The sequence below is a fragment of the Ahaetulla prasina genome, chromosome 2, assembly GCF_028640845.1.
Source record: "Ahaetulla prasina isolate Xishuangbanna chromosome 2, ASM2864084v1, whole genome shotgun sequence".
Classification (NCBI taxonomy): Eukaryota; Metazoa; Chordata; class Lepidosauria; order Squamata; family Colubridae; genus Ahaetulla; species Ahaetulla prasina.
In genome coordinates, this window is record NC_080540.1 from 186,797,315 (window position 1) to 186,814,629 (window position 17,315).

Below are 17,315 nucleotides of genomic sequence, written 5' to 3' on the forward strand. Positions count from 1 at the left end.
GATAGAAATAGACTCTGAAACAGAATTAGTTAAGGTTTGCATGATAAAATGGGCACAAAATATTCAACAACCTATAATGATGGAAACATGGGAAGAATATGGGTTAGAAATGTTAAATTTACACAAGCACAAAGTTTAAGAGAATTGTTATAAAATGTTTTATAGATGGCATTTAGACCCTAAAAAATTGGCATGTATGTATCCGAATATGCAAGCTAAATGTTGGCGATGTGAATGTGAGGATGCTACTTATTTTCATATATGGTGGACTTGTAAAAAAATCAAAGCATTTTATTTTGAAGAAGAAGATAAAATTTACTCCACCGTTGTTTTTATTGGGTATAATTACGGACTGTACAGTCATAGAGACTAAGTTGATTCTAAATTTAATAACAGCAGCGAGACTTTTGGTTGCACAATACTGGAAGAGAGAAGATTTACCTACGATTGAAGAATGGACACTTACAGTATCGAATTTAGCAGAAATGGCAAAAATTTATGCGTATTTGAAAGAACATTCACAAGAAAAATATGTATTGGAGTGGAGAAGGTGGATTGATTACATTCAAAACAAGTATCGGACTAAAAAGTACCAAATAGTTTATGAATAATGTTATGAATGGCATATATTAATGTATATGTTTAAATGGGAAAGGGGAGTTAAGGGGGTATTGGAAGAGAGTGGATATGAGTTAGATTTTTGTGGTATTTTAGCTTATGATTGATAAATGTTACACCCTGCATTTTGTTCTGGGAAGTCTCGGGAGGGATTGGGGGGGGGGAAGGAGGAGGGAGGGGGGAAGTGAGGGGGAACAATGGTTTAAAAATTTGTTCTTTGTAAAACTTTTTCAATAAAAAATGTTTTTTATTATTTGCACATTTCTATTTATAAAATCTGTTTTCACCCCTTGTCCTGAAATTAACACTTAAATCTAGTCTACTCCCCACATTCTTGCCCTTTTTATTGAAAAAGTTTTACAATAAAATTTTCCCCCTTACATCCCCCACCCCACCCCCACCCACCATCAAGCCCCTCCTCCCACCCACCCCAGACTTCCCAGAGCAGAATACAAGGTATACAATGGCAATCATAAGCTAGAATACCCTAATTATCCATAAATTCCCATCCCTCCCTAAAACCTCAACTCTCCTTCTCCATAAAGAAAAACAAAAAAGAAGGAAATGTTCGTTCGTAAAATATTTGATGTTTCTTCATCCAATAATTGTTCTAAATATAGTCAGTCCATCTTCCTCATTTTGGTATATTTTCTTGTGGGTTTTCAGTCTGTACATTGAAGTTTCCAAAGTTCAATATTTTTAACCTCTAGTCTTTGATAACAAACATATAATCCATCTTCCAATATTACACTAGCATCATCACAATAAATTACAAATATTTTATAACCATTTTAACCTTCAGCAACTCCCTTTCTGTTTTAATTTTTATTTTAATTTCCCCACCAACACTTTAAACCCAACATCGATTTTTATCCAAAGTAACTAAATCCACCATTAATAAAATAATGTCAATAAAATATATCTTCCTCATTTTACTTGCAAATTAAAACAAATACACCCCAACTTAATTTCCAAATACCATCTATAAAACATTTTATATAAAAAAGGAATTTAAATTATCCTTCCTTACTTTCAATTTTTATCCAAAATAGATAAATCCACCATATATAATAATAACAGCATAAATATAATACACCCACATTTGACTTACAGACTCAAACAAATGCACATTATCCTTTCTATTTCTTTTATGTTCAGAAATTTTTACTTACAATTTACCCTTTCCCATAAAAGGAAACACTTTTCATCTGACAATGTTGCTTCTTTACTCCTTGTTCTTTTTTAAAGATTACCATCCTTTGCTCCTCCCCTGCTATTTTCTGTATTTCTTCTCCCAAAGTTACCGCCCCAATTTCAAATTGTGTTTGCTTTACTTCCTTCCCCCTTTTTTTAACCATTTCCACTTCTCCTCCCACCTTAACTTCTAAATCTGGTAAACTTCCAGTCTTTTAATACCTCAACATAAAAACCTCTTGCTTTGGTAACTGCATTAAGACAATACTTCCCTCCCATATAATTTACTGTTAGTCCGGCTGGCACATTCCATCTATACCATACCTGGCAGTTTCTAAGCTCCTTTACCAAAAAAGTATATTCTTTTCTGTCCCTCAATATTTTGGAAGGAATTTCTTTCAACACCAAAACCTCTTGACCCAATATTTGAATTTTACTTTTATAGGAGGCTTGCGAGATTTCACTCCTAATCTAAAATAAAATAAAGTAAAATAAATCACTATATCCCTTGGCAGCTGTCTCTGCCTTGCCACCCATGAATTAACACGGTAAATTTTCTCAATTTGATTTTCAAGATCCACTGATGTCAGTCCAATCACCTGTGAAAAGGCTTCTGCAAATATCTTTTTTAGTTTCTCTTGCTTATTTTCTTTTAAACCTCTCACCCTCATACAGATTCCATTGTTTTATATTGTAATAAAACCCGTTCTTCATCTGCTTTATCCACCTTGTTCCGAAGCTGCTCTATTTGACTTTTTAAATTCAAGTTAATTTGACCAATCTCATGCACTTTTCCATCCAGCTTTTTTATAAATTCAATCATAGTCATAAAGGCTGACCTCACTTCTTCTTGTAAATCTTCATTCTCAACTGTAGCAGAATTTTAAATTTCCAATAATTTCTCCTCAATTTCCTTAAGTTTTTTGTCTCGCGCGCATTGGAGGCGGTCCTTTTGGACCGCTGCCCCCGTGAATCTGTTAAAGCCACTCAGACAGCACAAATCAGCTGTCTGGCGGCTTGAAAACCTTTCCCTCGGGAGAAGAGGGAAAGGTGAGCAGCCGGGTGAGGGTAGAGCTCCCCAAGAGCTCCAGGAATAACTCCTGGGGCTCGAAGGGTGAGAGCTCCCTGTTTAAACCTGGCAAATGCTTCAGATCCGGGAAGCTTCTGCATTTTTGCAGAACAAAGCACTCGAGATCATCTCTGCTATCAAGATGAAGATATTCTAATTACTTTAAGCAGACAGAGCGGAGGCAAGAGGCAGGGTGGATGTATGCCTTAGACCTTATCTCGATCTTCGAAAGGTATTTGAGAAGAAGGAAAATGGCGGATTTGGTTAATGAGGCGTGAAAACGAAACTTAAGGAAGTCTTTGTTAACATCGTTAGTGCCTTGTTAACTTTGCTTAAATTTGATGGATTTTATATTTAAGTGAAGAAATCTTAAAGAGAAAAGCCAAAGGTTTATAGAACTGATTTACCCATTTCAAATAAGTTGCTTGATAAGATTTGACTTTGTTGCAATTTATAAAGTTAAAGTAAGATGGCTTCTAAACAAATACAGCCTGCTGATTCTAAGGGAGCTGCCTCGCTAGTTCAAATACACAAACTACAAGAGGAGTTGAAAGAATTTCTGAAGGCTCAAATTTCTGCTCGAGACAAAAAACTTAAGGAAATTCTTTTTATCCCTCCCTTCTACATTAAAAAAACCATAAATTCCCCACCACAAATTTATTTCTTAATTCTTACATTCCACAAAACCAAAAAAGTAACTATCCCTAATTTAATCAAAAACAAAGCAATAACAAAAACTAAAAGAAACAAGGTAGTATCTATAAAAATCTTTCCTACTTCAATTCTCACCTTTTAATTTAAAAAAAAAAATCTCCCATCACTTATTTATTTCATACCAAAAAAGAGAAAGTAACATATAAAACAAAATAAACTCTAAAAGCTCTCTCCTACATTTAGTTCTCGCCTTTCAATTTCATAAAAATCTCCCATTACTTATTATTTCAGCCTTAATCTTTAAAATACCTTGCTATAAATCATCATATTTTCATATTCAAATAAATTCTATTTATATCTGTAACTTAATTGCCACTCTTCTTATTCTATCAATTTCAACATTGTCTTATTCTTAATAAAAGAGAAGATAAAAAGGAGCAAATATTTCTCGTATCTCAAATGCTTTCATGCTTGTATTTGTTTTGTCCCCCCACCTCACCTAAGAAAACACACGTGCCAAAGGACGTCTACCAGCAATTTATTTACAAGTTGGCCTGGTTTCCTTTGGCAGAGGAAAGTTCTGGCAGCTACTCTCCAAGTGCCTACCAAGTTTCTTATCAGGAGACAGTGTGTTTGCAGTTCATTGCCGGGGCAACCAGGAGTCTAAAGAATGGTCAAGAGTTACTCACGAAAATCCAAGCCTTAAATCCAAAAACTGTCTGAAGCTCACACAATGCAGTTTTTGTCCGTCACAGGGGCTACAGAGCAACTCCACCTGCTTTGATCCCCTGTGGGGTGTGGTTCAGTGACTCAGCACTCTCTGGGCCTGCCACACCTCTTCCTTTGCTGCGCACGCCTCTCTCTCCGATGCTGTCTGGGATCAATCCAGGATTGATCCTCTTCACCCTCTGTTGGTGGGGGCTCCGACACACCTCCCTCCTGGCCTTCAGCTGGCACCTGAGACGTTGCCAGAATGGAGGGACCTAGACAGGGAGGCCTTGTTGGCTCCTCCCCCTCACTCTCAGAGTCATCTTCCTCCAGGAAGCCAGGCTCGGGAATCAGAGTCACAACAATATTTATATATTCTATTAAAAGTTTTATCTCAAATCACTTCATCTTAACTGCATATGCTTAAAAAATTTCATATTTTCTTAGCTCATTAAATTTCTTGAAACTCCTTTCCCTCTATTCCCTCCTTATAATTCTCTAATAATCTTTATACAAACTTTAGCTGTATATTGTAACACAGATTTTTCCTTTTTTATATTATTCCCTGTCATTGCTGCAAGCAGCTCATTATCTTTTCTTAAATCATTATTAATATTTCAGTTCTGTAGTTATTTCTTTTGTTCTTCGTTTAGATGTTATTTATCTATTTTTCTTATTGCCAGTTGTTCTCGGCTTTGTTCTTGAATGTTATGAGTGTTAAAGGTCAAGCAGCTGGTTGATAGAATCCTCCCTTGAAACTTTTCCATGGTCGCAGAGATTTTCCAATCTTATATTTCCACTTCTGCCTTTAGATGTCACTCTTTAGTTTACAGTTGCAATTCACAATTAATAAAGTATCCATTTTGTTTCTTTAATACAGAGCCATACCTCTTTTGTTTCAATTTGTTTCCCTTTTTATCCAATTTGTCCCATTTGAAATAAATAGTTTAAATTTAATCCTTTGCTTGTTCAAATATGTAGAAAATAGAGGAAATAGGAGATGTTCAATTAAAATCCAATTTTAGATCCTTCTTTAGTTCCTTTCTTTTTTCTCCTATATGTGATCTTTGATTAGCCAATAAAACATTCAAAATTCTTCAAATTTTAATTAATTAAAAGTCTTATATTCCACTGTTTATCCAAGCCAAATTTGTCAGGTCTTGGGCATCACTTTAATTATTTCCTTCCAGTTTCATATCCCATTTAATTTAGCCGCTGTTTCAACATTTTTTCTTAAAAGCTTGTTGTCAATATCTCCCAATGTGCCTCTTCATGAGCTGGTATTAACTCACCCAGTTTCCTTATCTTGTTCAATGTTTCCTCTTTATCCTCCTGCCTGTTCTTTGTGGCCGTCCTGACTTTAGGCAGCTGGTGATGGCTGTGGTCCTCCTCGCTGGGTCGAAGGAAAAAAGCCGGAGCTGCAGGGAATTTTGCAACTTCCCTGTTCGCTCCAGCGGCTCCCTCTTTCTTCACTGCCCCTGCAGGGCAGCTATGGTCCGGTCCGGTCCGGACCCCGATATCAAGGGGATTTTCGGCGCTCACCCCGGAGCTCCCAGGGTTCACGTCCGTTTCGTCGTGACGCTGGCCACGCCTCCACCATATTAAAAAGTTTACTGTACCTATCCATCATCTCTTGCCCTTTTTAGTGTTTCAACTTGTTGACTTTTTAATGAATCTCACATGCTCTTCCCATGGGACTTTATGTCTTCTTGCATCACTCATATTTAGTCTAAACATTTTACCTTATGCCTTCCAATTTCTATGGCACCCGCTAGCAATTCCATCACTTCCTCTCTGTCCTCTTTTATATTTTGATATCTTAAAAAGTGGGCTACCTTCTCCATTTCAGGAATTTTTACTATCATTTCCAAATCTTTATCTGCTTATGTCAATTGTTGATTTATATCTCCTCTAGTTTTTCCTCTGCTCCTTCTGATTTCTCTTTTATTTTCTGGGTTCTTTATCCATCTTTCATTGTCATTTGCTAATCACACAACCATATTGTGCATCTATTTCTTTATCTCCCAAAAGTCCTTTTTGTCTTGTTATTCTTTGTCATAACTTCCTGGATAGATTGAAGCATCAATTGTATTTCTTTTTGAAATGTATTTGTTTTTCCCTGTTGTGACATTGTATCTATTGATCTTTGCTTTAGTAGCCTAGAGGTTGCTAATGTTGATGTGAATGATGCTTTTTTCTCAATTTCATTTAAATTTGGAGCACTTGCCATTTTTCCTTTATAATCTTATGATCTCATAGTACCTTAATTGATAGTACCTTGTTGCCTTTAAACACTCCCACAGTTCCCTCTTGTGCACTCCCACAATTCCCTCAATCACTAGGCCAATTATATTTGTAATCCACAGAGTCAGTCTACTGGGGACGTTGAGAAAGATTTTTTAAGATCAGGAATTATGTCCTTGTCATTTGTCAGAATTTATAATAGTCTCTAAACAGTTCCAAGCTATTCCACTGATCCAAGGTATTTGTAAGTCAGAAGTAAAAAGGAAAAGACCAGTTCACTCAGTCTCCAAGCTGTTTCTCAAAGCCAGCAGTATTCATAATCCACCAAGTTCAGCAGGTTTCAAAAAGAAAACATTGCCTATTCCCAAACAACAAGAAAACTGTCTTCCAGGTGTTGTTTACCTTTCTTCACTTTATTTCCTTTTTTCTTATAAGTCCTGGCTTCCTTTCAAGGACTTTTCCAACTTTGTAATAGTATAAAATCTTTTTTCACCAGTAGGTGTCACCCCAGGTCTAACTTCCAGCATTGAAGCAAAACAGCTGATTGTCAAATAATCCCAAAAGTTCCCTTTTCTTTATAGCAGTCAAAAGATATTATCTAAAAATTTAATTCACTTTCCACAATATTCCAAAACGGTCTTTCTGTATTTTAAAACTTAATAGTCTCCCATTAAAGTTTCATTTCTCTTTTGGGTCTGTAATCGATCTTCACGTATTAACTCGCCACTTTTTCTATGCTGTGGAAAATCTTTCTTTCAAAAAAAAATGTTTTATTTGGAGAAAGGTCTCTAATGTAGAAGTTTAATAATAATTTAATAATTTAATTTTTATACCGCCCTTCTCCCGAAGGACTCAGGGCGGTGAACAGGCAAATAAAATAATACAATATATTACAATAAAACACATTTTAAAAAACTTATTCAAAATAGCCTAAATTTAAAATACCATACAAAATATAAAAAATAAACCCCAATAGAATCCATATCTAAAAACCCTATTTAAGCCAGTCCTGCTCGAAAGAATAGATATGTCTTCAGCTCGCGGCGAAAGGTCCGGAGGTCAGGAAGTTGTCGAAGTCCTGGGGGAAGCTCGTTCCAGAGGGTAGGTGCGCCCACAGAGAAGGCTCTCCCCCTGGGGGTCGCCAGCCTACATTGTTTGGCTGACGGCACCCTGAGAAGACCCTCTCTATGGGAGCGTACCGGCCAGTGGGAGGCATGTGGTAACAGAAGGTGGTCCCGAAGATATCCCGGTCCTATGCCATGGAGCGCTTTAAAGGTGGTAACCAACACCTTGAAGTGCACTCGGAAAACCACAGGTAGCCAGTGCAGCCTGCGGATAGGTGTTATATGGGAGCCACGAGTTGCTCCCTCTATCACCCGCGCGGCCGCATTCTGAACCAACTGTAGTCTCCGGGTGCACCTCAAGGGGAGCCCCATGTAGAGAGCATTGCAGTAGTCCAGGCGCAAAGTGACGAGGGCGTGAGTGACCGTGCATAAGGCATCCCGGTCTAGAAAGGGGCGCAACTGGCGGACCAGGCGAACCTGGTAAAAAGTTCTCCTGGAGACGGTCGCCAAGTGTTCTTCAAAAGACAACCATCCATCCAGGAGAACACCCAGATTGCGCACCCTCTCCATCGGGGCCAATGACTCGCCCCCAACAGTCAGCTGCGGTTGCAGCTGACTGTACCGGGATGCCGGCATCCACAGCCACTCAGTCTTGGAGGGGTTGAGTTTGAGCCTGTTTCTCCCCATCCAGACCCGTAGGGCTTCCAAACACCGAGACAGCACTTCGACAGCTTCATTGGGGTGGTCAGGGGTGGAAATGTACAGCTGGGTGTCATCCGCGTACAGTTGGTAACTCACCCCAAAACCACTGATGACCTCACCCAGCAGCTTCATGTAGATGTTGAACAGGAGAGGCGAGAGAACCGACCCCTCTGGCACCCCACAAAGGAGGCGCCTCGAGGTCGATCTCTGCCCCCCTGCCAACACCGTCTGCGATTGGTCGGAGAGATAGGATGAGAACCACCGAAACACGGTGCCTCCCACTCCCAGTCCCTCCAACCGTCGCAGCAGGATACCATGGTCGATGGTATCAAAAGCCGCTGAGAGATCTAGGAGAACCAGGGCAGAGGAATAACCCCTATCCCGGGCCCTCCAGAGGTCATCCACCAATGCGACCAAAGCTGTCTCCGTGCTGTACCCGGGTCGGAAGCCGGACTGGAACGGGTCTAGATAGACAGATTCATCCAGGTACTGGGGTTGAAAATAGTCTCACCCACTTCCAATGCTTTGTTTATGAATAGTTTATTAGTGCTTCTTTTTCAGTTGCCCCAGCTTCGGTCTGGCCATAATGGCAGTCTCTCTTCTTCGTTAGTCGGGAGGGTGTCTCAGATCCAGTGGGAGAGACGCCGCTCTCCTGTGATCAGCAAGGAGTCCCTCCTTTCTTTGTCACCCCTCCAAAATGACTTTAGCCCCTTAGGGCCTCCTAGCGAAGAAGAATTGGCCAGGATTCTTGGAAAGACCCGCTTTCCTTGAGTGTCTCGCCACAACGCCAAACTGGAAGTCCTTCCAAAAATTGACCTCCTTGTGCACCAAAGGTCTCAAAATACTTTATAAAACACTTCAATCTGAGGCAATTACCTGGGATGAAACAACTTTCTCTGCTATCCCATGGACTTCTAAATGTTGCTGAATTAGAGTCCCAGTTTCTGCATCACAGGGCATCAAGCTCCTTGGGAAGCAATTTCATTTATTTTTTTATTTCATGTTTTTATTTTGTCACAACAATATATATAAGCATCGTACAAAAAGGTTATATAATATATAAACATATATATGAGTAAACATTAGAAGGTATAAGCATATATATATATATATAGGAAGAAGAAAAGAAAAACAATAGGACAGGAACAGTAGGCACGTTTCTCTGTTTTAATCCTGCATGGAAAATATTCTCCATACAGGAAATGCAGGGAACAATCATTTTGTCTACATAAATAAAAGCCCCACTTCTTCATGCAGAGAAAATACATCCTTACTCTCTTCTATGTCCTATGCAAAGTAAAGTTACGTATTGCTCACCTATCACAGCGATAAGATTAATATTAAAGATTGCTAACCATTGTATTTCTTGTAATAGCAAATTATGAAAGGTTTGACAGTTTTAATGATTATCGTTTCTACATTATATATAATCCCAGATTAATGACCATTCAAAATTACACTGGTGCTACCCAAATGGTAGTTACACCCAGTCCTTGACATTCTGGCCACTTAAGTGTCACATTATCCAATTCAAGCACTTGGCAGTCTACTCACGTTTACGACTGCAGGGACTTTTCAATTCCATCCCAACTATTTCCCCCACATCTCTGCCTTTTGGCCACTCTGCATTCCATCATGTATCCCTGCTACTGCCCCACCACTCCCCATCTGTCCTTTACCATCGTCTTCTTCCTCCTGTTGCCTGGGATCCAGAAGGTGGGTGAGGGTCTAGCTCTGGGATGCACGTAGAAAGTGTGTCAGGTTGGCGGAACTTAATCTACAAGGGAGCTCTCAGCCAGGGATAAAGAAGCAAGATGGGATGGCGGGATGAAGTGCTCTCCATCACCAGACAAGGCTGAAGAGGTGGCAGTGGCTTCTGGGTGAATGTGGGATATGTGTAGGAGGTGCTATTTATGGTAGCAGGACTGGAGGAAGTGCAATGCAAACTCTGCAGTTCACATTAGAAGCTGCTGGCTTATCACAATGTTTTGCATAAAAAACTTTGGGCCAAGAATGAGCAGAAGGCTGCAGAGGTTCTGTTGGTGCTGGCTTATCACTATCCATGACTGAAGCATTGTATGCTGGTTCTCCAGAAGTACTTTTGAGTGAACTACAGAGGCTTTAGCATATCAGAAACTACTGGCCATTTATAAGACTTTTCAGGAGGAAGACTTTCCAAGATGGCGCTGCCGAAGGCTGCCTCGGTGAAATGCTCTCTAATGATTTCTTTATTTTTAATTATTCTCCGCGACTCACTACGGATTTCTTACTCACGATAGCATCTGCTAAAAATTAAGCAATGTTTCTTTAAGAGCAGCTTTCTGTGATCTCACACACACACACACCGGGTCTTTACAAACGCGGACGAGATTCTAACACAAAAAGAAGCAATTTCCCCGGAGCCATGGACTACCAAAACACCAAACCGAGAAAGCGAAGAAGCAGAGATAAAAGGGTGGGAATTTTAAACAGGTTAAGGAATAGGAGAAATAAAACTCCTCTGCCTTCAATTTTCCTAACCAACGTATGTTCACTTGCTAATAAGATGAATGAAATACTCCTTTTAAACAGAGACAATTCTGACTTTTACAATTCAGCAACCCTATGCTTCTCTGAAACCTGGTTAAATGAATCAATTGAAGATAGCAGCCTGCATATCCCAGGGTTTCAGATTCAATGATCAGACAGAGTTGCAGAAACATCTGGTAAAAAGAAGGGAGGAGGCATATGCTTATATATCAACAGCTGGTCTCAGAATATAACTATAATATATAAATTCTGTGATGAAAACCTAGAGACATTAATTATCAACTACAAACCATATTATTCGCCTCGCGAATTTTCCTCATTTCTTCTAGTTGCTGCTTATGTCCCACCACAAGCCTGTGTAAACAAGGCATTACGAACTCTAGCTGACCAAATTATGGAAGCCAAATACCCCGATTCATTGGCCACTATTTTGGGAGATCTAAACAAGGCAAACTTAAGGAAAGAGCTACCAAAATACTTTCAGCATGTCAATTGTCCCACTACAGGCAAGAATACTTTAGACCATTGCTACACAACACTAAAAGATGCTTATCGGTCTTTACCACAAGCAGCTGTAGGACACTGATCATTGCATGATTCACCTTGTACCTGCTTACAGGCAAAGACTTAAAACTACAAAACCAACAATTAAATCAGTGAAGATCTGGACAGAGGAATCAAAATTAAAGCTGTAGGCCTGCTTTGACTGCACTGATTGGAATATTTTTGAAGATACCTCTGCAGACCTGGATGAACTCACAGATACTGTAACATCATATGTCAGCTTCTGTGAAGACCTATGTGTACCAACATGGAACTTGCGAATATACAGTAACAACAAACCTTGGCTCACAGCTAAACTTAAGCAGCTACGTCGTTCCAAAGAGGAAGCCTACAGAAAAGGTGATAAAATGCTGTACAGTCAGGCCAGAAATGTATTAACAAGGGAGATTAGAGAAGCAAAAAGAGGCTACTCTGAAAAGCTCTGAAAAGCTAAAGAATCAGTTCTCAACAAATGAACCAGCAAACATGTGGAAAACTCTTAAAAATATCACCAACTATGGCAAACCTCCTTCCCAGGCTGAAGGAAATCGGGTGTTGGTCTTACCATGAACACTGTTTCTCGGGTACAGCTGCAGAGTGTGCCAGAGATGAGATGGGTTGTTACAATGGATCTGCCTGGAGATTGAGATGTAACTTTTTATGGTCACGCCTCCATATGCCTCCATCGACTCCAGTTTTTCAACGAAGTCAGACTGAAAGAGAATCTCAGCCATAACATTAGTAGGAAACCAAGTGTTGCTCCGGACCGTCCAAATAGGGTGGGGTCTGGAACACTCTGCAGTTCTACCCAAGAAACGGCATTCATGGTAAGACCGTTCTCCAAATGAGTTGCAGAGTGTGCAAGAGATGGGACATACCAAAGCTTGGCAGTCCTACGGGTGGGAAGTCGATGGTCCCAGAGCGCCCGAGGCCAAATGTACCTGTTGTAATGCCCTCCTGCCGAAGGATGCCTCCGCAGAAGCATATACATCCAATTTATAGTGTTTAATAAACAGCCAAGGAGTGGTCCAGATAGCTGCCCTACATACGTCCTCAAGGGAGGCTTGCGTGACCCATGCAGCGGTGGTTGCTGTGCTATGAGTTGAATGCGCAGTAATGCGCTTAGGAACAGGTAGTGTGTGAAGGTCATAGGCACGTGCAATGCATGCCCTGATCCAGTGGCCAATCATGTGAGGAGACACCTTAGTGCCCAACATGGTTGACTGGAAAGACACGAATAGGGCCTCAGACTAACTGGTGGATGCGATGCGAGCGATATATATCTTAAGGGCTCGCCGGACATCCAACGTATGTCACTTCCGTTCCAAGGCATGGGAAGGCCTCAGAAGTTGGGTAGGATAACCTCCTGTGCTCTGTGGAAGTAGGAGTTAACCTTGGGCACAAATGACAGATCTAACCGTAGGATGACCTTGTCTGGATGAATTATGCAGAGGTCGTGTCTGACTGATAGAGCTGCAATTTCAGAAATGCGCTGGGCTGATGCAATGGCCACCACGAAAACCACCTTAAGGGCGAGATATCTGAGGCTCATGTCTTGTAAAGGTTCAAAGGGAGGCTCGGTGAGCGCCTTTAGAACCTTGGGTAAATCCCAAGTAGGGTAACGGTGAATTGTAGAAGATTTAAGCTTACGTGTGCCTTGCAGGAACCTGCAGATGTCAGGATGTAGTGCCAGGGACTCCCTGTCTGAAGTAGCTAAGACGGTGGAAAGGGCTGCCACGTGCCGCCTGATGTTGTTGTAGGCTAGCCCTTTGTCCAGTCCATCCTGCAGGAATTCCAAAACCTGTGGGACTGAAGCTGAGACAGGGTTAGTATCGCGCGCCATACACCAAGATGTAAATACCTTCCAAGTAATGCCAGACAGTCGGATGGTAGACTGTTTCCTGTCCGCCTGCATGGTCTGAATGACCCGCTCAGAGTAGTTCTTATTTCTCAAGAGGACCCCTTCAAATGCTAGATGGTCAACTGGAGCCATTGGGGCTCCGGATGACAAATGACCCCTGGCTGAGAACGATCCTCTCTGGAGGAATCCTCCAAGGCGGTGAGACAGAGAGAACTATCAGGTCTGCAAATCATGGCCTCCGTGGCCAATGAGGTGCGATCAGAATGAGTTCTGCACTTTCTGCTATGACTTTGCGAACCACTCCCTGAATAAAGGGAAGGGGAGGAAACAGATATAGCAGGCCAGGAGGCCAATCACTCTGGAGAGCATCTGTTGCTTCTGCACCTGGAATGGGATACCTCTAGAAGAAGCAAGGGAGCTGCTTGTTCTGTAGAGAGGTGAAGAGATCCACTTGCGGCAGTCCAAAGCGGCTGCAGACGTCATTGAAAATGTCAGGGTGAAGCCGCCACTTTGCAGCATCCACCGTGTTCCTGCTCAAGAAGTCCACCTGTGCGTTCTCTGAGCCTGCGATGTGGTCTGCCCTGAGGGAGAAGACATTCACTTCCGCCCATCTCCCTAGGCAGAGGGCTTCCTGCATTAGGCACTTGGGTCGTGTCCCACCTTGGCAGTTGACATGGGTCTCATGACTTTCGCCGAAGTGTTGTCCGTAAGTATCAGGACGTGATGGCCCCGTACTGTCTGTTGAAACTGTTGTAGGGCCAGATGAATCACCTTCAACTCCAGCCAGTTGATGTTGTTGCTGGCCTCTATCGGAGACCAGCGGCCCTGAACTACAAGGGAGTTGAGGTATGCCCCCCAGCCATAAAGGCTGGCATCGGTGGTGACCGTGACTCGGTGAACGTCCGTGAAGACGCAGCCCTTGTCTAGGGAGGGGGACTCCCATCAGTGGAGGGATCTCCGAACAGACAGAGGAAGCCTGACCTTGGTGTGAGTTGTCGAAGCTTTGGCTCACTGATAGGGTAAGAGGAACCATTGGAGCCCTCTTGAATGGAGGCGGGCCCAAGGAACTATGTGTATGCAGGATGTCATCTTGCCCAGCAACATTGTTAAGGTTGCCAGGGTTAGCCATGGGTCCCCAACTACTTGTTGGATGAGAAGCCTGATGTTGTCCCTCCTTTCTTGGGAGACAAACACTTGACCCAGTTCAGTGTCGATAATGGCACTGAGGTGAGTGATCCTGGTTACAGGAATAAGATGGCTCTTTGGGTGGTTGACTAAGAACCTGTGATTTTGGAAGGCTTGCAAGGTCAGGTGTAAGTCTTGCTGAGCCTTCATCAGAGAGGGGGCCTGGACTAAGATGTCGTCCAGGTAGGCTTGCAATCTTATCGGGACCAATCGGAAGTGGGCTACGAGGGCAGCTAGAATTTTGGTGAAGCTGTGCAGGACCGATGCCAGTCTGAATGGAAGGGCACAGTATTGCAGATGGCGACCCACATAACTGAAGCAGAGGTATCTCCTGTGAGGAACTGAAATAGGGATGTGGAGATAGGCCTCTAAAAAGTCTATGGAGGCTAGGAATTCTCCTGGGCGGATTCTCTCCAAGATTGATCTGAGAGAACTCATCTTGAACCTCCTGTAGACCAGGTGGGTGTTGAGGGCTTTTAGATCTAGGATCACCCTCCAGCCCCCCCGAACGCTTCGGCACCACGAACAGGATGGAGTAGAACCCCTGTCTCCATTGCTCTGGAGGAACATTCTCTACTGCTTTGATCTCAAGGAGGTGCTGGATCGCCCGCTCCATGAGACTTTGTTTGGTGGGATTATTGTAGACAGGGCATGGTATGAAGTGGTTAGGGGGCTGGAGAGGAACTCCAGAGAAAGTCCGAATTCGAGGGTGTGAAGGACCCAATGGTCCGTCGTGATTAGTGCCCACCAGTCCAGGAAGAGGCTCAAGTGGCCTCCTATGAGAGGGGTCTGAGACGAGTCATTTTTGACGTCAGAAGTGTCGGTTGTTCCACGAAATGGCTGACATTGGTTGCTGAATGGTTTAGGTTTGTCCCAAAAGGACTGACAATCAGTTTGGGGGGACTGACCCTGGGGGTAATATTGCTGTTAGGAAGGGCCTTCCCGAGCCGTAAATCGAGATGGCTGTCTGCAGTCCGCCCTCCTGGTGACAGAAGGCAGAACCTTCCGCTTTTCTTTGTCCTCTACTAGTAGTGGGTCTAAGGAGTCCCCAAATAGCTTGGTTCCACTATATGGGGCAGCCGCCAATCGCCATTTGGCTCGTAAATCAGCTGGCCATTGCCGTAGCCACAAAAACCACCTTGATGTAATAGAAGAGGCTAAGGCCCAAGAGGCATACTTGGAGGCATTAAGTGTGGCATCAGCCGAAAACTGGGCTGCGGCTATAATTTTATTGAGGTCTTGATGTAATTGAACCTCTGAAGGAGATAATCTGGCCTGAATCTGCTGTAGCCATAATAGTGAGGAGCGGTTAAAGAAAGATGCCGCAGTAGCAGCTTGAATTGCCCAGGCGGAGGCCTGGTGGGTCTTTTTAAAGGGTAGTTCAAATTTTTTATCCTCCAGTCTAAGACCTTCAGAGAAGTCCCCGGAAATGTAAGGTGAAGGGGATGATAAGGCCAGAATTGGGGGGTCAACAGAGGGTACCTGCAGAAGGTTGGAGAAAGCAGGAGCCAGGTTGTAATTGTGACAGTCTGCTCCGGTTGGGGTGGGGAGTGAAGCCGGGGTGGCCCATTGCTTCTGAACAACGTCAGTGAAGAGTTTAGGTGCCGGGATGTAGACCTATTCCACCACTGGTTCTGAGAACAACCCGTGGCTACTTACTTGCGCTGAAGTTTGAGGGGATTCGGTGTCATGGAATCCCGCAGTGGTAGAGCAAGGATTTGAAGAGGCATTGTGGAAAAAGGCCCGTAAAGGTCGGGGTGTTGGGAGGTGCCCTTTCATCATCCGAGAAGTTGGGCTCTCTCTCGGCTTCTTCCTCCTGGAATAGAGCTTCACTATCCCCTGGGTGAGAAGGGGAGACAGCACATTGTGGGGAGACAGCACGGCTTGCTGATGTCGAAGCGTGACGATGACGTGAAGCATGGTCAGATGCAACTGATGCTGATCGATATTCCTGAATGCTGATTGTGATACCTCGTGTGATGGCTCCAGTAATCAGGTCTTGTATGGCTTCGGGCAATTCACTGAGTTGTAATTCAACTGGCTTAGCGGCTTGCAGAGTGTCAGGTTCCTTCGCAGGAGTGGGACAAGTGAAGGGGTCACTAAGGCCGCTGCAATCTTTGTTAGCAGAGGGTGTCATATCAGGTGATAGCGTAGTCATTCAGGTGATAAGGCTCCAGATTGAGGGACAGGTGGTTCAATCGGAGGTTAAGGAAAAGTGTTGGCTGACTGTGCCTCGAGAAGAAGGGCCTGTCTCCTTTCAGCCTGGGAAACCTGTTTTTCCAAGGCCTTCTGTCTACGCTCAAGATCCTTGAGTTCTGACGGAGGGCTGCTGTTGAGCCCTGCGTCCAGCAACTGATTTGGATGTTGCTTTCCTTCCACCAGGGGCTGAATGTTGGTCTGCCATAGTATCAAGAGCAGCAGTAGCGGCAGTACTGGAGTGCGGTGCGGCCAGCACACTGAGACAGTCAATGACTGTTAAGAAGGGCGGCTTACCTAGGGAAACCCTAAGGGGTTGCCAGCTCCAATAAAACTCCTCCTGTTTTAAATCTTTTTTTTTTTTTTGGTCAGTAGGGGGAATAGTTGCTTAGGCCAAGGAATAATGGTGGCAAAGCCTGACCTGCAATTAGCAGCTTTTCCCCAAAGCAGAGGCTTGTCCAAGCCACAGGGCTGCCCTCGTTGTCTGCTTAAATAAACGAGGTGGCCGTTGCTGTCCGGCTTTGAGCCCTCCAGGTTCCTTTCCAAATGCCCACTTATAACTGGCTCAGCGCCGGCCATTTCGCCTGCTGGTGTTTGAATTTGGCACGTGCCAGAAGAGCCGCTCCAAAGCAGTTTCTGCAGCCGCGATGTTAAATTACTGCTGTGGAGCCTTCTGCGGTTTCCCGCTCTTCCCGAATCAGCAAGGCAAGATTTTGGGAGAAGGGGGGTGGCAGCAGCGAAGTCAGTG

General features: G+C 43.2%; 1 protein-coding gene across 7 annotated transcripts in view; it reads right to left on the minus strand.

Moving 5' to 3' along the window:
- Positions 1–17,315, minus strand: part of PHC1 (polyhomeotic homolog 1) — a 274,243-nt gene that overhangs the window by 232,564 nt on the left and 24,364 nt on the right. For 2 of the 7 annotated variants that reach the window (XM_058166764.1, XM_058166771.1), the window contains exon 1: positions 9,130–9,220. The exons of 2 other annotated variants lie outside the window; for them this stretch is intronic. In XM_058166764.1, the coding sequence (XP_058022747.1) occupies positions 9,130–9,213 (84 nt within the window). In that variant the 5' untranslated portion in view covers positions 9,214–9,220. Of the gene's footprint in view, positions 1–9,129; positions 9,221–11,890; positions 15,346–17,315 lie in introns of those variants that run through there. 3 more of the 7 variants (XR_009153197.1, XM_058166766.1, XM_058166769.1) reach the window with 3 other exon arrangements.